This window comes from Salmo salar, chromosome 04, assembly GCF_965601325.2.
Source record: "Salmo salar chromosome 04, fSalSal1, whole genome shotgun sequence".
NCBI classification, from domain to species: domain Eukaryota; kingdom Metazoa; phylum Chordata; class Actinopteri; order Salmoniformes; family Salmonidae; genus Salmo; species Salmo salar.
Window position 1 is genome coordinate 12,637,838 of NC_138294.1, and position 22,935 is coordinate 12,660,772.

General features: G+C 45.0%; 2 protein-coding genes across 2 annotated transcripts; one reads left to right on the top strand and one right to left on the bottom strand.

Annotated features, from left to right (window-relative positions):
- Positions 1–1,821: 1,821 nt before the first annotated feature.
- On the bottom strand, positions 1,822–12,204 carry LOC106610524 (uncharacterized). The gene is made up of 4 exons (XM_045716391.2): positions 11,631–12,204; positions 6,287–6,429; positions 5,924–6,035; positions 1,822–5,710 (listed from the first exon to the last, which is right to left on the bottom strand). The coding sequence occupies exons 1-4, from the start codon at positions 11,920–11,922 to the stop codon at positions 3,714–3,716; spliced, it is 2,544 nt and encodes an 847-aa protein (XP_045572347.2). The 5' UTR covers positions 11,923–12,204; the 3' UTR covers positions 1,822–3,713.
- Positions 12,205–12,659: 455 nt separating this feature from the next.
- LOC106610510 (uncharacterized) lies at positions 12,660–20,186 on the top strand. Its single transcript, XM_045716392.2, has 4 exons — positions 12,660–13,310; positions 17,635–17,771; positions 18,117–18,213; positions 18,457–20,186. Exons 1-4 carry the CDS (start codon positions 13,028–13,030, stop codon positions 19,671–19,673), a joined length of 1,734 nt encoding a protein of 577 aa, XP_045572348.2. The 5' UTR covers positions 12,660–13,027; the 3' UTR covers positions 19,674–20,186.
- The last annotated feature ends 2,749 nt before the right edge of the window (positions 20,187–22,935 follow it).

Consider the following 22,935-nt stretch of genomic DNA (forward strand, 5'->3'; position numbering starts at 1 on the left):
ATTATAACAAAACAAATAACCTGAGGTAGTTTAGTAGCAATGTGAAACCGGTCTGATCTCACATTCTGTTTTACTTCACATATCAGTGAAACTAAATAGTGGTCAGTCTGCTTGACTAGGCTAGTAGTTTAGTGCTTAGGACACAGTTTAGAGAAAATAATGCTTTGACTGCACACATCCCACCCCTAGGGAGCAGCAGCATAATTGGCATAATAAAGAAATCCCCATCAAAATCCATCTGTTTAAACTAAAGATGTGTTTTTTGCATGGTCTGCGTCTCAATCCGCCGCGTCTCAATTCCTCATGTGCGATGTTTTTTGGGGATTCAGTTCATTTGCATGGCAAGAGGGACTTTGCAATTAATTGCAATTCATCTGACCACTCTTCATAACATTCTGGAGTATATGCAAATTGCCATCATACAAACTGAGGCAGCAGACTTTGTGAAAATGTATATTTGTGTCATTCTCAAAACTTTTGGCCATGACTGTACTCTAGTACCAAAAATGGGGTTATGCTGCATTCAAATGCCAGTCGGAACTAGGAAACTCCGACATTTGAGACTTGCTAATTTGTTGATCGCAGCCCGTGATTAACTGCAACCAGTTAGAACATTTCAGAATTTCCTAGTTCCAACTAGCACATGAATGCGACATCGAATATGGGTTAAAACACAATTTCTTGAGCTTTCTTATAATCTTTTATAATACCACCCGGGTTTTTCAATGTTTGAATACTTTTTGTTTGGCATGATTTTTTTGTATCTTATTTGTCACCATATATGAACAAGAATAACATGTGCGGGCTAGACCCTGGTGACCCTGGTAAGATACATGCATCCTTCCTAACTCAGTTGCTGGAGAGGAAGGAAACAGCTCAGGCCAATGGTGACTTTAAAACAGTTAGAGTTTAATGGCTGTGATAGGAGAAAACTGAGGATGGATCAACAACGTTGTAGTTACTCCACAATACTAACTTAAATGGCAGAGTGAAAAGGAAACCTGTAAAGAAAAAAGATATTCCAAAACTGTATTTGTCCTGAATACAAAGCTCTATGTTTGGGACAAATCCCGAAACAACTCATCACTGAGTACCACTCCTCATATTTTCAAGCATGGTGGTGGCTTCATCACGTTATGGGTATGCTCGTCATGGGCAAGGACTAGGGAGTTTTTTAGGATAAAAAGAAATGGAATAGAGCTAAACACAGGCAAAATCCTAGAGGAAAACCTAGTTTTCTGCTTTCCAATAGACACAGAGACAAATTCTGCTTCCAGCAGGACAATAACCTAAAACACACCGGAGTTGCTTACCAAGATGACATTGAATGTTCCAGAGTGGCCTAGTTACAGTTTTGACTTGAATCTGCATGAAAATCTATGGCAAGACTTGAAAACGGCTGTCTAGCAATGATCAACAACCAACTTTACAGAGCTTGAATAATTATGAAAATAATAAATGTGCAAATATTGTACAATCCAGCTGTGCAAAGCTCTTAGAGACTTACCCAGAAATACTCACAGTTGTAATCACTGCCAAAGGTGATTATAATAACTCAGGGGTGTGAATACTTATGTAAATGAGATATTTATGTATTTGATTTTCACAAAATTTGCCTAAAAATCAAAAAACATGTTATCACTTTGTCATTATGGGGTATTGTGTGTAGATGGGTGAAAAAACAATCAATATTTAAGCCATTTTGAATTCAGGCTTTAACGCAACAAAACGTGGAATAAGTCAAGGGGTATGAATACTTTCTGAAAACACTGCCATTAGTTGATATGAGAAATAATGCATTTCCAACATAGAAGCACAATAGCCAAACCAAAATATGAACTTTAATTGGTTCTTGCTAACTGACCCAGAGAGATGAGACAGATTTATTTTCAGTATAAGTAGCAAATCTGATATTGCAATGTCATAGAGCGCCCATCCTAGACGGTTTCAACTTTCAAATGACTGATACTGTTGGGCCCAACATGTGCCTGGACGCTGAGAGAGTGCACCCTCCCAAGCATATCTAATAGCGCTGAAAAATTATTAAAACAAGTCATGTCTGGTTTTAAACATTCAACAACACTGAATAGGTTAAACCCTAGAATAAACTTAAAGCTATCTTTTACGGCTAGGCCTAAATCTATCAGCCCACACCATTCTATAAATGATCCATTAAACCAACCATGAGGAACATCATTGATCAAAAGTGCAATGAAAGCACAGATAACATAAAACAAATTTAAATGAAACTAGTTCAAACCTGTCGAACATAAAACCATAATGTGCGTGACTGCGATAAAACTAAATTTTACCTTGCTTTTCAGCTTAACAACTTCTTAATAAACAAAATGTACAAAGAATCAGATTTTGTTTTAAATACAATAAATGTAAATTCAACATTTTTCTCCTTTTTTTACACTACGTCATCACTTAGCTACGTCATTCTTTTTTTACACTACGTCATCACTTAGCTACGTCATTCTTTTTTTACACTACGTCATCACTTAGCTACGTCATTCTTTTTTTACACTACGTCATCACTTAGCTACGTCATTCTTTTTTTCCACTACGTCATCACTTAGCTACGTCATTCTTTTTTTCCACTACGTCATCACTTAGCTACGTCATTCTTTTTTTCCACTACGCCATCACTTAGCTACGTCATTCTTTTTTTACACTACGTCATCACTTAGCTACGTCATTCTTTTTTTCCACTACGTCATCACTTAGCTACGTCATTCTTTTTTTCCACTACGTCATCACTTAGCTACGTCATTCTTTTTTTCCACTACGCCATCACTTAGCTACGTCGTTATTTTTTTACACTACGTCATCACTTAGCTATGTCATTATTTTTTTACACTACGTCATCACTTAGCTACATCATTCTCTCGCAGCGTGAACCTTCCAAAAAACAAAAGTAGCCCCAAATGTTTACACAACCAAAGCGTTGACTCTTATAATCAATCAGTACAGAAAAACATAAAAGAACAAGTCCTTCCCGGTCACTGTGGGAATAGATTGAGATCCCTGCTTCATTAATCACTGTGAGAATTCAAGCTTGAATTAAAAAAGGATTAAATGTATTTTTTTCCTCACCAAACTACACACAATATCTCATTAAAACCTTTATGGCTGGGTTTTGAACTGACAAATGGAGAATGTGTATTATTTCCATCTATACACCCTATTCTCATATAGTGCACTACTTTGGACCAGAGCCTGCATAGTGCACTATATAGGGAATAGGGTGACATTAAAGACTCGTACCCTGCCCTATCTATCGGTCTTTGTGTATTGTCTTCAGGTGTTTCTTCAGATGGCCAGTCTGTTTGAAGTGCTTGCCACACTCAGAGCAGGTGTAGGGTTTCTCTCCGGTGTGGACTAGTTTGTGCCTCTTCAGATTATTGTAATCCAGAAAGCCCTTTCCGCAGTACGAGCACCAGTGTCTCTTCTCCCCGTTGTGCCACCTCAGGTGAACATTCAGTTCCACACGCCTCTTGAACCGCTTCACACAGAGGGAGCAGGCAAATGGTTTCTCTCCAGTGTGAACACGGATATGCGTCTCCATGTCGCGCCGAATGGCGAAGCGTTTGCCACAGATCGGGCAGGCGAACGGGCGCACGCCACTGTGGACCATCTGCTCGTGCTTAGTCAGGCCGAAGCGGTAGACGAATGTCTTGCTGCACTGCAGACACTGGTGGCCCCGCTGGTCACCATGGACGCGGTCGTGGCAGTTGAGGCCCTTGAGGTTGGGGAAGTCCTTGCCGCAGGCAGAGCAGATGAACGGGCGCTTGACATGCTTTGGTAAACGAGATAGGTTGAGGGGAAGAGGGAGACCGTTTCAAATATAAAGCCGCCGCAGCCACCAAACGAGGTGTTAAGCGGCAAGGGGTGGTGGAAGTGACCTTGAACGGGTGAGGCTGCGGGTGAGGAGGGGTGGTAGGAGAAGGGTTCACATTCGCTCCCGTAGCTTGGCGAGGGCTGGTGCGGCGTGGGCTGGGGGCACCGTGAGGGCTGGTGCAATGCAGGCTGGATGTGGAGGCAGTGCTGGGGCTATATGACCGGCGGTACTGTGGGTTAGAAGGCAGAAACTGTGTATGTGTGACCAGACCTCTTAGCTCTGACCTCAGACCTCTCTGTGAGGCCTTAGTGACCTTTGACCTACTCCTCTTAGCCTGGGCTAGAGCCAAACCTCTCTGAGCTTGCACCCAGGTCATGCTTCTCTTCTTGGATTTGGACACACCTCCAACAATAGCTGACTGTCTGGTGGGAGAGGTCACATCAGTGTTAGCTCCTTCCTCTTCCTCACTGATGTGGTTACTACTTCCTTGTCCACTAGACTTGTCATCAGCCGTCTCACCTTTAGAGGTGTCCTCTACTACATCCTGGTCAACGTGTAATTCTCTGGACTTTTCTCCTCTGTTCTGCATCACCTTTGAGTAGTCATGGTCTAGAGGGGCGGTTCTCTCTCCTCTGGGTTTCTTAGCAACCACGGGAGAGGGAGTACTGTCCCGGGGGCGGGGCCTTAAGCGGAGGCGGAGACCAGAGAGGATCGATTCACGTCGACTTGACTTTCGGCTGCCGCCAACCTGGACAACAATCTCCTCCTTTTTCTCGCCGGCGGGGGTCGTCTCCGTAGCAACAGACCTGGTTGTCACAGCTTCCGTAGACGTGGCAGGGAGGGAAGAAAGCCCTCCCTCATCTTCCTGCCCTTCATCTTCCTCCCCGTCTTCCTCCAACCTCGGCAGGGCGCGTACTAGGGGCACTACTGACAACTGAGATACAAACTGTGTCTTAGACATTTCAAAGGGGCAAGAGGGTGAGGGTGTAGTTACAGCAGGGGCTGACAGCTGTACAGGAGCTTCATCAGACATCGTCTCTGGGACAGCAGGTGACTTCGGTCGTGGCACGGTGGAGGAGCGTTGCACATGCTCAGTGACCAACGACGCCTGCTTCTCAGGGGGGGCGGCAGGTTCTTTCAACACAGTCGGACACGGAGCGGACTGGATCGGTGGTGTTAGCGATGTTTCCGTGGCAACACCCAACTGCTCCAAAAGTGTAGGCGGTTGTGGTTTTGTTGGTGGTGCGGCCGGTGGTCCATCAGGTACAGCTGTAGGCCTAGCTGGTTGTGTTGAGGGCACTGCTATTGGATGAGCTACAGGTAGAACGTCTGTGTGGGACTGTGCTGGTCGAGGAGATGGGGGTGGATGAGGGGGTACGGGGCTGGGCTGTGTATCCTGAAGAGGGGTTCTGGGTAACCCAGAGAGGACAGGTGGCGGGCGCTCTGACGCTGCTGCTGTCGACTTCACCGCTACAGTCGACTGGACCGCTGTGGTCGTTTGGACAGTTTCTTTTGACAGAGTAGTTACCGTGGACTGGGCCATTACAGTAGACAGAACAGTTGATGTAGACTGGATAGTGGCTGCTGATTGAGGAGATTCTGTCAGGTCTAATGTTGATGGAGACTCTGCTGCTGGTATTACCAGTGACTGCTGTTCTGCTCCAGGGGCCTGGTCCTGGCCTGCACTGCCACTGTTAACCTCTCTGGTCCTGGGCTGGGATGGGCTGCGAGCCTGGGGGGGCTCCTGGGTGTCTGGATCTCCCTGGAGGACGGCCGCTGCGGCTCCTGATGTAGACTGGGTGGTGGGAGGCCTTTCCTGGGTGTAACGGTTGACCAGGGCCCTGACGGCTCCAGGAGGGACCAGGGCTACAGAGGGAAGGAGATTGACAGGACGGAGAAAGGTGGCGGGGATAGTGGAAAGACAGAGACGCAGAGAGAGACAGAGAAAGAACAAAAGACAGAGAGAATAACAGTGGAGAGATTATTATAGATATTATTAGAGCCTGGTTCTCATCCCAATACTGTTCAATACATTGTAATGAGATGTGTGATTCAGAAGCAGGTCTCCCTAGTTCCTACCTCTGCCTGGTAACTCTCTGAGAGGTTGTCTGCGGACCAGAGTCGGGGGATCTCCCCCCTCCTTCTTCAGCAGTATGTACCCGGGGGAGTAGTAATCAGAATAGTCTGCCTCCTGGGGGGGGGGGGGGGGGACAATGACAATCAACCACAAAAGCTTAGGGTCAACAAAAACTCTGACAAAGACTGTGAGGCCGATGTACATTAGCTTAAACGAACAAGTGATACAAGCAAGCGCAGTGTGAAGGTTTTTCTTTTTTCTGGGTTCACCAACAACAGGTTGAGTATAGAGAGGTGGATGAATTGACAAGACAGCACAAACAGATCTGGGACTAGGTGGGGACTCAGGCTAGAAGCCTGTCTTACCCAATCCACCTCCTGTTTGATCAGAACAAAGGCCATCTGTGGGTTGCCCTCCTCGTCATACGCTCCACAGAGCAGCTCAGTCCCCTGGTCCTCCTCCCGCAGGTGCTGCTCCCCAGCCTGAGGTAAAGCTTGCTTTGTCAGAACTGAAAAATAGCAGATCAGGAGAGAGTTGTACTTAGGATAAAAGGCACACAAAAAACCTCAGAGCTAAAGAGCTAAAGTGTTGCAACCATACAAATAGAATCCAGTCAAATTGCCAGTGTTTGAGGTTCCAAGTACGTTCTATGTTATCTATTTCTATGGTTGCAACATTCCTATCATTTTGGGTGACATATCAATCCCTAGGTTATGAAGGATCTCTTATCAGTCATTTATGAATGCATAATAATAGACTACACCTCTCAAAACGATATGTTCTGCCTAATATTGTAGTCTATACAAATTAAACGTAGCTACATGAAGTAGTTTTGGAAAATATTAGCTGTGAGCCTACACGCTCAGCTAACTAGTTATCAGGATGTGTGATCATGGGTGGGTAATTTGAACGTAGATGGATAGTGTAATATTCATATGTGAATACATACTGAATTATAATTGGATGCATTTTACCGCCGTATCATATTGGTTAAGACCACCCAGACGGTTAGGTCATGTGCAGTTGATCGTGGTTGGAGATAGGCTAACATGTAGTTGTAGCTAGTTAATAAAGAGTTATGTTAAGAAACATCCTGTAGTTCTGCGTTTTATTATTTTGTACAAAGTGTACAAAACAAAACATGGTGTCAGAGTAAATGGTCTTAAAAGATGGATTTTTCTGGAGTTCCTTCACCTCGAATGGACTGGGAGTCTTACCCAGTCCATTCGATGCAAACTTACTCGATGCATGGCGTAAGTACAAACAGCATGTGGAGCTAATGTTCACGGGTCCCCTGAAGGAAAGAGAAGAGGAAAAATGTAGCTACCTGCTCCTCTGGATCGGTGAAAAAGGGAGAGATATTTACAACACATGGACACTTACCGAGGCTGAATCAAAGGTACTGAAAACATACTACGATCGTTTTGAAGCATATGTTGTGCCGAAGACTAATACAATTTTCGCTAGGTACAAATTCCATGAGAAAGTACAGGGAGCTAGCGAGTCTTTTGAACAGTTTGTGACTGAGCTGCGTCTGCTTGTGAAAGACTGTGATTATGCAAACAAGGATGAGATGGTCAGGGACCGTACTGTATTTGGAATACACTCACCGCGAGTGAGAGAGAAACTTTTGAATGTTGGGTCTGAGCTAACGCTGGACAAAGCTATCGACATAGCCAGATCTCACGAGCTAGCACAGGCTCAGATGAAAACCATTTCGCGCCGCAGCACGAGCGCATCACGTGAACAAGCAGTGCACGCAGTCAGGCAGACATCAAAGCACACCTCCGGTGCCCAGAGAGAGCGTTTCAGAACGGAGAGAGACATAACTCCAAAACAGAGCGACACAGACTCAAAACGCCCCAAAACATGTGGATATTGTGGATACAAAGTGCATGGCGAACAAGGAAATTGCCCAGCTAAAGGCAAACAGTGTACTAAATGTGGTAAATGGAATCACTTTGCAAAAGTGTGCAGAGCTTACCGTGGAAAAACAGTACACACAGTGAGTGAAGATGAAATGTCAATCAAAGAGTCAAATGATGATGAACTGTTTATTGATTCAGTGACACAGAAAAGTCACATATCAGAGACAGAGCAAGCCTTTGCTGACATTGAGATAGGAACACAAGGCACAAAGCTAAAGTTCAAACTAGACACTGGTGCACAAGTAAACATTATTCCTCTGAATAAGTACCGCAGCTTGACATCTGAGTGCGAGCTACAGCCCACCATGCGCAGACTGAATGGTTATGGTGGTGAACAGCTCCCAGTAAAAGGCACATGCACTTTCAAATGCAAATACAAGGAAAGTGACATGATGTTGGACTTTTACGTTGTTGACACTAGAGCACCTGCAGTGCTAGGTCTTAAAGCATGTTTAGACATGGACCTCATCAAGCTAGTTTTATCAGTAACAGCACCAGTAGAGACAGAAAATGTACTGGAGGAGTTTGCTGATGTCTTTACAGGAATAGGATTATTCCCAGGAGAATGTACCATTCACCTTGACCCAGACGCAACCCGTGTGGTCTACCCACCGAGAAAGATTCCCCTTGCTCTCCGTGCCCGTCTGAAGAAAGAGTTGGAGAGGATGGAGCAATCTGACATAGTCACCAAGGTTACAGAACCGACTGACTGGGTAAACGCGTTAGTGGTGGTGGAGAAACCACGCACAGGCAAGCTCCGAGTATGCCTCGACCCAAGAGACTTGAACAAGGCTATCAAACGGCCCCATTACCCTTTACCGACGCTAGATGGTATCACGCACAAGCTAGCGGGAGCACACTACTTCAGTGTCATGGACGCTAGATCAGGCTACTGGGCTATCAAGCTCACAGAAGAGTCATCTAAGCTCACAACATTCAACACACCGTTTGGACGCTACAGGTTCCGTCGCCTGCCTTTTGGGATTATCTCAGCCCAAGACGAGTTTCAGCGAAAGATTGACGAAGTATATGAAGGCCTCGACGGAGTTGTGGCAATTGTGGACGACATCCTTGTTTATGGTCGAACCAAAGAGGAGCACGACCGAAACCTCCGCGCGATGCTGCAAAGGTCCCGCGAGAGAGGAGTCCGGCTCAACCCCGAGAAGAGCACAGTCAGCGCTACAGAGGTCAGCTACTTCGGACATCTTCTCACAGCGAATGGAATCAAGCCAGATCCACAGAAGATCTCAACCATAAAAGAAATGGAGCCACCAAAGAACCGTGCAGAGCTGGAAACAGTGCTTGGCATGGTCAACTACTTAGCCAAGTTCGCACCCAGCCTCTCCAATGCTAATGCACCCCTGCGTCAACTGCTAAAGCAGTCCAGTGAGTTTCTTTGGGACAAGCAACACGACATTGCTTTCCAGAATGTGAAAGACTTGATCACGAGAGAACCAGGACCAATCCTTGCCTACTACGACCCCAACAAAGAGCTCAGACTCCAAGTGGACGCGTCGAAGTATGGACTAGGTGCAGTGCTACTGCAAGAAGGAAAGCCCATCGGCTACGCTTCCAAATCTCTCACAGACTGTGAAATCAACTACGCTCAAATCGAAAAGGAGCTCTATGCCATTCTGTTCGGATGTAAACGTTTCCATCAGTACGTATATGGACGACAAGTCATTGTGGAATCCGACCACAAGCCCCTTGAGTCAATCATGAGGAAACCACTAGCTGCAGCCCCGCCAAGGCTACAGAGAATGATCCTTCAACTACAAAAATACGACTTCACAATCACTCACCGTCCAGGCAAAGACATCCCTGTCGCAGACACACTCTCCAGGAAGTTTCTTACCTACAAGGACAGCAGCCTCAGTGAGGGCATGGACATGCAAGTGCACACTGTGTACAGCAACTTACCAGTTAGTGACACGAAACTGAAGGAGATCCAAGCAGAAACAGACAAGGACTCACAACTCACACAGCTGAGGAAAGTCATACAGGATGGATGGCCTGAGGAGAGGAGAAAATGCCCTCAGAGCGTCTCAGAATTCTGGAACCTTCGTGATGAACTATCACAGATCAACGGAATCATTTTCAAAGGAGAGAAAATCATTATTCCTACCAGTCTCAGAGAAGAGATTTTGACAAAGATCCATGCTGGACACATGGGCATGGAAAAGTGCAAACAAATAGAGGACATTGTTGGTAGATGCACCATCTGTCTTGAAAGACGCCCCTCAAACACCAAAGAGCCAATGTTACCTCACTGTATCCCAGACCGACCCTGGCAGGTTGTGGCAACCGATCTGTTCACCTGGAACAACGAGGACTACATCGTAACAGTGGACTACTACAGCAGATACTTCGAACTCGACAAGCTTCACAGCACCACATCTGCAGCTGTGATACACAAGCTAAAAGCAGCCTTTGCCAGGCATGGCATTGTAGAGACTTTAATATCTGACAATGGGCCCTGTTACAAATCAAATGAGTTTGAATCCTTCACAAAAGCATGGGAGTTCACACATGTCACCACAAGCCCACATTACCCTCAAAGTAATGGCCTTGCTGAAAAATCTGTGCAGATTGCTAAATCACTCATGGACAAAGCAAAAGCAGACAAGAGAGAACCCTACCTCAGTCTCCTTGAATACCGCAACACTCCAGTTGACAACTTCAAATCACCAGCCCAGCTGTTGATGAGCCGCAGACTTCGCTCAACCCTTCCCAGCACCAACCAGCAGCTGCAACCTGAGGTTGTCAGCTACAAGGAAATGCATGAAAAACATGCACAGAGACAACAACAACAAAAGCGATACTACGACAGGTCAGCTAGACCACTGCCACCACTGATCGACGGAGAGTCAGTTAGAATCCAGGAGCATGGCCTCTGGAAACCAGCAGTCGTCATCCAGCCAGCTGACACTGAACGTTCATATCACGTCCGCACAGCAGAAGGAGCAGTGTACCGCCGCAATCGTCGTCACTTACTGAACACAAAAGAACAACACACTGATGAGATGAACTGTTCCCCTGAAAGAGAACGTGATGGACTAAACACACACACAGCACAACATACACCACACTTACCTGCAACACCACAAGAGCTGTTGACTGACACAGAAGCATGCTCAACATCATATCGCACAAGGTCAGGAAGAGAGGTCAAGCCCAGAGCTGTCCTCGACCTGTGAAATGTCAAAGGGTGTAGGCGGATCGCTGCCCTAAAAGCGTTCCAGACTGTAAACTTGTTATTGAAAGTTCACTTGACATGCTTTGGTATTGTATTTGTTTGAAATGTTAAGATGTCATTTCTACAGTGAAAGCTGAGTTGCTGAGAATCCCTTGTTTGAAAAGTTGGATCATTGTTTCAGAGTCTATGTTGATTCAGTTGGTGTATTATGCAATATAAATGGTTACTTACCTTGAGTTCAAACTACAGAGCATGTATCCAAAAGAAAAGCTTAGAATATGTAAAACATTTGTATTTTGTTTAAAAGAAGGGGGATGTAATATTCATATGTGAATACATACTGAATTATAATTGGATGCATTTTACCGCCGTATCATACTGTGCGGTGATTGGTTAAGACCACCCAGACGGTTAGGTCATGTGCAGTTGATCGTGGTTGGAGATAGGCTAACATGTAGTTGTAGCTAGTTAATAAAGAGTTATGTTAAGAAACATCCTGTAGTTCTGCGTTTTATTATTTTGTACAAAGTGTACAAAACAAAACAGATAGATAGCTAGCTACATTAGCTAACGTTTTCACCTCACCACATTGAACGCCGATGTCACATTTTCCGATACGTGTTGTACTTCGACTCGGTCTAGGTTCTGCGGTTTGGCGTTCACTTCCACCGGTCCATCTCTTCGTTATTTCATGGGATCGAAGCCTCGATTTGAGGTCCTCGTTCTCTTCTTTTATTCTGGATATTTCGCCTCGCAGATCCCCAATAATTGTTTCGAAAAGTTTCGTTGTCTCGGTGACTGCCGTCTTCAATACACTCTCCATAACAGAGGCGAACTGAATTTGAAACCCCTCGTTCGACATGTTGGTGGCAGCCATCTTCAACCAACACTCATATACATATACAATCGATTATTATTTCGAATTTAACGTACAGGATTGATCAGAACATGGCTTGTTCTTCTATGGACACGGCACACAGTGCTTTGTGTGACGCACTGAGTGGTGTGTAGATTTCCTGTAAATATTTTACCCAATTTTATAAAAAATATCCGGATTGTATTTTCAACCTTATTTACAGTCAACGTGCGAACATGCAAAGGTTTTGTTCAAATAAAGAAAGGAGCGTAGTGTTGATTGTCCCACTACCAGATCCATAGGTTTGTTTCCGGAAGTGCTATTGTTTTTAGGGAATGACTTTAGCAAAGATTTGTTATAACTAGACCAAGATAGACACAGCCTGTTTTTTCCAATGGGAACAAATTAGTCATCGTGGGCAGAACAAGGAAAGAGGTGGGCAGGGCCAATCAAGAACCAGCGAGATCCTATTGGCGCGTTCTAGCATTCATCTGCATATTTCCGTTATTTCCCCCTCATCTGAATTGCACGTGTGCAGTAACTCAATTCGCCTTGACGCTCCTTCTAAACAACGTGATTTTTTTAAAGCTTTCGCACATGGTAAACTCTGTTCATAACAGATACTAGTTTGGGGAACAGAAAACTGTTTTGAGATCAAATGTTTCATCGATGAGCAAAATGTCGTTCCATATTCTCCCACAGCCGGCCAGTAGGCTTCCTGTCACTACCATATTTGGTAGTGAGTGGAAAGGCTAAGCGGATGCTTTACATTTTATACATCCGGTAAAATATATGTCTCATTGTTCTGTCTGTGATTAGTGTTGGCTCTGTAACTATCAAACGTTAATTACCTAACTGCCATGAGCTTGCGTTCTTTCAATGCCTATGGTATTTCTTTGTTCGAATATCCTCGTACAGTAAATGCTACATCTTATATCTAGAAAGTATTCAAATTGTTATTAGGACCGTCATTGAGAGAGACAACATCCAACAGTAGCTAGCCTGCTAACGTTAGCTAGCTTCCTAGCATTTTGCTGTGCTGGATCGTAACACTGACCCACCTGAACAAAAGTAGCTAAATGTTACGACCTCTTAACTGTAGCTAGCTACACATAGACCGTTTGCCATGATGTCTGAAGCCATCCTAACCTTCCAGTCTCAGCTCTCCGGAGTCATGGAGACGGTATTCAAGGCTGCCATGTACGAGATCACCAGGCTGGTGGAGGATAGCTTCCTGAAGGAGATGTCCCGCAGCAGGGAGCAGGTCGAGTCACTGAAGAAGCGGCTGCAGTGGTCGGAGAGCAGACGCAGGGATAGGGACAAAGAGAGAGGCCGGAGGGGGAATTGTGCCGACTGTGGGAGAGTTGACGAGGAAACCGAGGAGAGAAGCTCTGGAACATCACAGACAGGTGAAGAGAGACATCAAAACACATATCTACAATGAGTGTACAAAACATTAGGAACACCTGCTCTTTCCATGACAGACTAACAAGGTGAAAGCTATTTCCCCTAATTAATGTCACTTGTTAAATCCACTTTAATAAGTGTCGATGAAGGGGGCGAGACAGGTTAAATATGGATTTTTAAGCCTTGGGACATGGATTGTGTGTGTGCCATTTAGAGGGTGAATGGGCAAGACAAAATATTTAAGTGCCTTTGATGGGTAAGGTAGTCGGTGCCAGGCGCACTGGTTTGAGTGTGTCAAGAACTGCAATGCTGCTGGGTTTTTCATGCTCAACAGTTTCCCGTGTGTATCAAGAATGGTCCACCACCCAAAGGATATCCAGCCAACTTCACACAACTGTGGGATGCATTGGAGTCAATGTGGGCAAACATCCCTGTGGAACGCTTTCAACACCTTGTAGAGTCAATGCCCCGAAAAATGAATGCTGTTCTAAGGGCAAAAGGGGGTTGCAAATCAATATTAGCAAGGTGTTCCTAATGTTTTGTACACTATTTTTTTATGTATGTATGTATATACATACATATATGACGCTTTGCCTGTTTATATATATATAATGTTTTGTACACTTTATTTACTTACATACATACATACATACACACACACAGTACCAGTTTGGACACACCTACTCATTTAAGGGTCTTTCTTTATTTATTTTACTATTTTCAACATTTTAGAATGATAGTGAAGACATCAAAACTATGAAATAATACATATGGGATCATGTAGTAACCAAAAAAGTGTTAAACAAATCTAAAAATATTTTATATTTGAGATTCTTCAATGTAGCCACCCTTTGCCTTGATGACAGCTTTGCACACTCTTGGCATTCTCTCAACCAGCTTCACCTGGAATGTTTTTTCAACAGTCTTGAAGGAGTTCCCACGTGTGGTGAGCACTTGTTGGCTGCTTTACCTTCACTCTACGGTCCAACTCATCCCAAACCATCTCAATAGGGTTGAGGTCGGGTGATTGTGTAGGCCAGGTTATCTGATGCAGCATTCCATCACTCTCCTTCTTGGTCAAATAGCCCTTTCTAAATAAATCACACACAGTGTCACCAGCAAAGCACCATCATACCACCTCCTCCGTGCTTCACGGTGGGAAGCACACATGCGGAGATCATCCGTTCACCTACTCTGCATCTCACAAAGACACTGCGGTTGGAACCAAAACTCTCAAATTTGGACTACCACCGGTCTAATGTCCATTGCTCGTGTTTCTTTGCCCAATCAAGTCTCTTCTTCTTATTGGTGTCCTTTAGTACTGTTTATTTTGCAGCAATTTGACCATGAATTCGCAGACAAGTAGGTAAACCACCGCTACCCTCCGTATTATTGGCCAACATGCAATCATTTGAAAACAAACTGGATGATCTAAGACTATCCTACCAACGGGACATTAAAAACTGTAATATCTTATGTTTCACCGAGACATGGCTGAACGACGACACAGATCATTTAGAGCTGACTGGCTTCTCCGTGCATCGGCAGGACAGAGCAGCTACGTCTGGTAAGACGAGGGGCGGGGGTGTGTGTCTTTTTGTCAACTGCTGGTGCGCAATGTCTAATATTAAAGAAGTCTCGAGGTATTTCTCGACATAGGTAGAATGCCTCATGATAAGCTGTATACCACATTATCTACTAAAAGTTCTCATCTATATTATTTGTTGCCATCTATTTACCACCACAAACCGATGCTGGCACTAAGACCGCACTCAACGAGCTGTATAAGGCCATAAGCAAACAAGACAATGCTCACCCAGAAGCAGCACTCCTAGTGGCCGGGGACTTTAATGCAGGCAAACTTAAATCTGTTTTACCTCATTTCTATCAGCATGTCACATGTGCAAGCAGAGGGAAATAAACTCTAGACCACCTTTACTCCACACACAGAGACGCATACAAAGCTCTCCCTCCATTTGGTAAATCTGACCATAATTTTATCCTCGTGATTCCTGCTTACAAGCAAAAACTAAAGCAGGAAGTACCAGTGACTCGCTCAATACGAAGTGGTCAGATGACAAGGATGCTACGCTACAGGACTGTTTTGCTAGCAAAGACTAGAATATGTTCCGGGATTCATCCTATGGCAATGAGGAGTATGCCACCTCAGTCACCGGCTTCATCAATAAGTGCATCGACGACGTTGTCCCCACAGTGACCGTACATACATTCCCCAACCAGAAGCCATAGATTACAGGCAACATCCGCACCAAGCTTAAGGCTAGAGCTGCCTCTTTCAAGGAGTGGGACACTAATCCGGATGCTTATAAGATATCCCGCTATGCCCTCAGACAAACCATCAAACAGGCAAAGCGTCAATACAGAACTATGATTGAATCCTACTACACCGTCTCTGACGCTCGTCGGATGTGGCAGGGCTTGAAAAATATTACGGACTACAAAGGGAAACCCAGCCGCGAGCTAAATGCCTTTTTGCTCGCTTCGAGGCAAGCAACACTGAAGCATTTGAGAGCACCAGCTGTTCTGGACGACTGTGATCACGCTCTCTGTAGCTGATGTGAGCAAGACCTTTAAACAGGTCAACATTCACAAACTCGCTGGGTCAGACGGATTACCAGGACGTGTACTCAAAGCATGCGCGGACCAACTGGCAAGTATCTTCACTGACACTTTCAACCTCTCCCTGACCGAGTCTGTAATACCTACATGTTTCAAACAGACCACCATAGTCCCTGTGCCCAAGAAAGGGAAGATAACTTGCATAAATGATTATCGCCCCGTAGCACTCACGTCTGTAGCCATGAAGTGCTTTGAAAGGCCGGTCATGGCTCACATCAACACCATCATGCCAGAAACCCTAGACCCACTCCAATTTTGCATACCACCCCAGCAGATCCACAGATGATGCAATCACACTCCACACTGCCTTTTCCCACCTGGAAAAAAGAAACATCCTATGTGAGAATGCTGTTCATTGACTACAGCTCAGCGTTCAACGCCATAGTGCCCACAAAGCTCATCACTAATCTAAGGACCCTGGGACTAAACACCTCGAATTCATGGTCGAATTGCCGCAGAGGAACCACTACTAAAGGACACCAATAATAAGAAGATTTGCTTGGGCCAAGAAACACAAGTAATGGACATGGAAATCTGTCCTTTGGTCTGAGTCCAAATGTTAGATTTTTAGTTCCAACCGCCATGTCTTTGTGAGCCGCAGTGTAGGTGAATGGATGATCTCCGCATATGTGGTTCCATGCATGGGGGAGGTGGTGTGATGTGTGGGGTGCTTTGCTGGTGACACAGTCTGTGATTTATTTTGAATTCAAGGCACACTTAACCAGCGTGGCTACCGTAGCATTCTGCAGCGATATGCCATCCCATCTGGTTTGCGGTTAGTGGGACTATCATTTGTTTTTCAACAGGACAATGACCCAACACACCTCCAGCCTGTGTAAGGGCTATTTGACCAAGGAGAGTGATGGAGTGCTGCATCAGATGACCTGGACTCCACAATCACCCGACCTCAACCCAATTGAGATGGTTTGGGATGAGTTGGTCCGCAGAGTGAAGGAAAAGAAGCCAACGAGTGCTCAGCATATGTGGGAACTCCTTCAAGACTGTTGGAAAAGCATTCCAGGTGAAGCTGGTTGAGAGAATGCCAAGAGTGTGCAAAGCTGTCAAGGCAAAGGGTGGCTACTTTGAATAATATCAAATATAAAATATATTTTGATTTGTTTAACACTTTTTCTGGGGTTACATGATTCCATATGTGTTGTTCCATAGTTTTGATGTCTTCACTATTATTCTACAATGTAGAAAATAGTAAAACAAAAATAAAGAAAAACCCTTGAATGAGTAGATGTGTCTAAACTTTTAACTGGTACTGTACATGCATGCATACAATCAGTGGAGGCTGCTGAGGGATGGAAGGCTCATAATAATGGCTGGAACGGAGCAAATTATATGACATCAAACTCATGCAAACCATGTGTTTGAAGTTTTTGATACCATTCCATTGATTCTGCTCCAGCCATTACTATGAGCCCGTCCTCCCCAATTAAGGTGCCACCAACCTCCTGTGATATATATAATCACTCTGAAGTGGGGCTACTGTAATGTGTACCTTCCATACTTTAGTGATCAGACAGTATTGGTTTAAGAAAGGAGTCAAAGTCATGGCTGCTGGTGGCATCTTAATAAGATGTTTCCTTTCCTTCATCTGATGTGAGGAGATTCCATTATCCACAATGTTACTTTCCTTTTACTCCAAATGAAATGTTCTCTTTGTTTACCTGTGGCCAGGTGTGGAGAGGGGGTGTGGCTTGAAGCAGGAGAAGGTACCAGGGGAGGAGTGGAGCAGCTGTGGGGGCGTGGCCAGGGAAACAACCTTCAATGATCTGGAGGAGGCTGAGGCCACCAGCCCTAGGAGAACCTCTGAGGTAGGTAGGGGACTGACTAAACACCTGTGGAGGGTGTGGTGTTTCAGTATGTTCAGGTGGAAATATATTGTACATAACAGATTGTCTGTCACAAAGAATAGGGCAGCCATTTTTAAGCCTCTCCTCATATTTGAACTGTTCCAGAACTTAAACATTTGATTCAAGTTGTCAACGAATCCTCAAGCCCTCACTACTTGAATCAAGTATGCTAGTTCAGGGCTACGATAAAGTTGTGAGATGTCTGGGGGTCCCAGAGGAGAGTTCTGAATAGAGAACCATCATGTCAGCTCTATTCAGTCACTGTCAGTTTATCCATCATTTAGTTAGAATCATTTGCTCTTCCAGTCCACAGAGGTCGGAGGTCAGAAGCTGGATATCCTGCTGAAAGAGGAGCCTCTCCACAACACTGAGCTGCGGGAGAGATGGGGCGTCTGCCTGGATGGTGAGTTGAGGAGTTTACCACAAATATAACAGACAATAGCCTACTTTTTTATGATGATGAGAATGATAACAAGAGTAACTTATAGTATGCTGTGTCATTTCAAATGTATTCATTATTATACATGGAAAGTCAACTTGAAACTGTAAGTAGACATTTAACATTAGTTACTCTACTACCGTTTCTAGTAATTCTAATGTCTTAAATATTAATACTACTAATAACTCATGTCCCCTGTGTTTTCAGGGGCCGATGGTTCAGATGCCTCGGGGAGTTTCAGTGAGCAGGAGCTGCAGCAGTGCCAGGATGACTGGGGGTCTGGTCTAGACCAGGATCCTGAACCATCGGGTCCCGAGGGAGACTCAGGAGACCCCAGCCAACCTCTCTACCGCCCCCGCTACAGCGTGGAGGAACTGGGGGTCGGCTTTGAGAAGTCTGGTTACGGCAGTGGTGGTAGTGGAGGCCATCTTCTGGACATGGAAGGGATGGATAGGCTTTCTGGTTCTCCGTCTCGTCTGGGGGCGCTGAGCTACGGAGCTGCGGGTCACCACCAGGTGAACCTGGGGGGGTCTGAGGGGGCAGACCATCACCATCGCTCCAACATGCCTGGCCCCCATCGGCGCCGGAGGGAGCAGGTGGGGACGCCAACTCCATCCCCCCACCCAGAGGTGGGAGACCTGAACTGCCTGTTGATCAACGAGGAGGGGTACCTGCAGGACTCCAGTGTCTTGTACCCTGAACACAGTGTCGCAGAGTTGGGTAACAGAGCTGGCCACAGGGGGCTAACCTCCATCCACTCTGGAAACTCAGTCCAAAACAACAACAACACAGAGAGCCTGTATGGTGCCGCTGACGACTTTGGACACTCTTTAAACCTCAGAGATCGTTCACAAGAGCAGGTTACAGGAGGAGGGGGGAGGCGTCATGCCTGCAATCAATGTTCAATGACCTTCCCAGACTCTGGTTCCCTCAAGGCCCACAAGCAGAAACACAAAATGGGGAGAGGGTCGAGTACAGGGTCAGGGTCTGGGCCTCTGTACTCCTGCACCCAGTGTGGTAAGACCTTCACCCAGGCCTGCAACCTCAAGGTCCACCAGCGGGTCCACCAGGCCAAGGGACTCCACCTCTGCAGCCATTGCGGCAAGGGCTTCACCTCCTTCTCCGACCTGAAGAGGCACAAGTGCAGCCAGATGACAGACAAGCCCTACTGCTGCTCTATCTGTGGGAACAAGTTCAGTCGTCTCTGGAACCTGAAGGTGCATCAGCGTATTCACACACAGGAGAAACCCCACCGCTGCACCATGTGTGACAAGAGCTTCACACGGGCAGACATTTTGAAAGTGCACCTGCGCACCCACACTGGGGAGAGACCGTACTGCTGTTCTGTGTGTGGACTCAGCTTCAAACGACTGGCACATCTGAAATCACACCAGCGCAAACACAGGCCGAATCTCCTGGACTGATTTTTTTTTATTGATAGATTTTTTTGTTATATAGCAGACACTCTTAAAATTGCTACATTAATCTTCGGACAGCTAGTTTTATTTTATTTGACATTGAGAACATTGATGTGATCAGTTGTTTATTAATAAAGACATTGAAAATATGAACATGTTTGCTGTGATCTAGTGTTCAATAAATTAGGTGGTTTTCATTTTCTTACCACTTTGCCCAGTCATATTCACGGTTGGAACTACTTTTCTATGAGTTCTGATCCTTCTAGCCTTGATTTTCATTTTTATAACATATACAGTATTTCACTTTTTAATATGTATAGTATTTACTAGGTGTTATCCAATGAATCCTGTAACCCTCTTCAAATCAGGTTTGATTGGAAAATGCTGTTTTAAAGAGGACATGCATTATCATATCTTTGTACTCCCTGACGACGGCCATGCCGCCGAAACGCGTCGGAGTTTGTAATCTTTGTTTTCATTTAACTTGCCGTACAAATAAAGGCATTTTAATTAATTATATTCAGAGTGCCTTGGTCCTCTTTTCGTTTTGATGGCCCATTGAGAGGCCCCTTTTTTTTAAAGGTATCTGACCAACAGATGCATAGCTGTATTCCAAATAATGTGAAATCCATAGATTAGGGCCAAATTAATGTATTTCAATTGACTGATTTCCTCATATGAAATGTAACTGTAACATCTTTGAAATTGTTGCATGTTGCGTTTATATTGTTGTTCAGTATACATTATCCAAATTGATACATTTCGTAATGTCAAACATGTATTTGTTCTCATCTTTTGGTTGAAAAGTTGAAGGGTCAGTGGTGAAACGTGCAACTCGGGTAACAACATTTCCCCCCCCCCCCCCCCCCCACTCTTAATTATGACTTAGAGGGTCATTCAAGTGAAACTTCCCAGTCTTTCAAGTAACTAGTTCAAACCTGCAGAACATAAAAACCATGGTGAGATGTGGTCAGTACACCTAAATGTAAACTTGATTTTAGGCATCTAACTTACCTAATGAATAACAAATGACAAGTAACAAGAATTTCTGTTTTTTTTAAACAATTAATTAACTGCTAATTCAAAATCAACTTTTTATTTTCTACACTTTTACTACATCTTTCTGTCATGGCATGATTCTTCCAAACAACAAAAGCGACTGTACATTTTAATCAACAAAAGCTTTGATACGTGTAATCAATCAATCCATAAAAACATAAAAGAACAAGTCCTTCCCAATCCCTGTGAGAGAGATGGGGATCCCTGTTTAATTAAAACTAACACGGCTGGGTTTTGAATTCACAGCTAAGAGAGAGGGAGCACTATAGTGGGCAGTAATATTTGATATGTGAACATACAGTATATTATACACTGCTCAAAAAAATAAAGGGAACACTTAAACAACACATTGTAACTCCAAGTCAATCACACTTCTGTGAAATCAAACTGACCACTTAGGAAGCAACACTGATTGACAATACATTTCACATGCTGTTGTGCAAATGGAATAGACAACAGGTGGAAATTATAGGCAATTAGCAAGACACCCCCAATAAAGGAGTGGTTCTGCAGGTAGGGACCACAGACCACTTCTCAGTTCCTATGCTTCCTGGCTGATGTTTTGGTCACTTTTGAATGCTGCCGGTGCTTTCACTCTAGTGGTAGCATGAGACGGAGTCTACAACCCACACAAGTGGCTCAGGTAGTGCAGCTCATCCAGGATGGCACATCAATGCGAGCTGTGGCAAGAAGGTTTTCTGTGTCTGTCAGCGTAGTGTCCAGAGCATGGAGGCGCTACCAGGAGACAGGCCAGTACATCAGGAGACGTGGAGGAGGCCGTAGGAGGGCAACAACCCAGCAGCAGGACCGCTACCTCCGCCTTTGTGCAAGGAGGAGCAGGAGGAGCACTGCCAGAGCCCTGCAAAATGACCTCCAGCAGGCCACAAATGTGCATGTGTCTGCTCAAACGGTCAGAAACAGACTCCATGAGGGTGGTATGAGGGCCCGACGTCCACAGGTGGGGGTTGTGCTTACAGCCCAACACCGTGCAGGACGTTTGGCATTTGCCAGAGAACACCAAGATTGGCAAATTCGCCACTGGCGCCCTGTGCTCTTCACAGATGAAAGCAGGAACACACTGAGCACGTGACAGACGTGACAGAGTCTGGAGACACCATGGAGAACGTTCTGCTGCCTGCAACATCCTCCAGCATGACCGGTTTGGCTGTGGGTCAGTCATGGTGTGGGGTGGCATTTCTTTGGGGGGCCGCACAGCCCTCCATGTGCTCGCCAGAGGTAGCCTGACTGCCATTAGGTACCGAGATGAGATCCTCAGACCCCCCCGCACCAGACCATATGCTGGTGCGGTTGGCCCTGGGTTCCTCCTAATGCAAGACAATGCTAGACCTCATGTGGCTGGAGTGTGTCAGCAGTTCCTGCAAGAGGAAGGCATTGATGCTATGGACTGGCCCGCCCGTTCCCCAGACCTGAATCCAATTGAGCACATCTGGGACATCATGTCTCACTCCATCCACCAACACCACGTTGCACCACAGACTGTCTAGGAGTTGGCGGATGCTTTAGTCCAGGTCTGGGAGGAGATCCCTCAGGAGACCATCCGCCACCTCATCAGGAGCATGCCCAGGCGTTGTAGGGAGGTCATACAGGCACGTGGAGGCCACACACACTACTGAGCCTCATTTTGACTTGTTTTAAGGACATTACATCAAAGTTGGATCAGCCTGTAGTGTGGTTTTCCACTTTAATTTTGAGTGTGACTCCAAATCCAGACCTCCATGGGTTGATAAATTGGATTTCCATTGATTATTTTTGTGTGATTTTGTTGTCAGCACATTCAACTATGTAAAGAAAAAAGTATTTAATAAGATTATTTCTTTCATTCAGATCTAGGATGTATTGTTTAAGTGTTCCCTTTATTTTTTGGAGCAGTATATATACATGACATGAGACTAAGCAGTTAGCCTATTCAAATGTTTATCTGACTCCATAAAGATAATTAATATATACACAAGACTATGGTTGAGTTACAGTAATAGACAATGAAGAAAGGACTGAGAATGGAATTATAAATATACGTGTATTTAATTAATTGATTCAGCTTCAAGCTTAAATTACAAGGCTATTCTGACATTTAAAAAACGGTTATTTTGGAGGCAGTATTTACTGCATACTGCAGTTATACTGCACTCTGCAATCTTTTTTCGTAAGGGCACTGCTGCAACATGACCATAAACGTTGCATCTGAAAC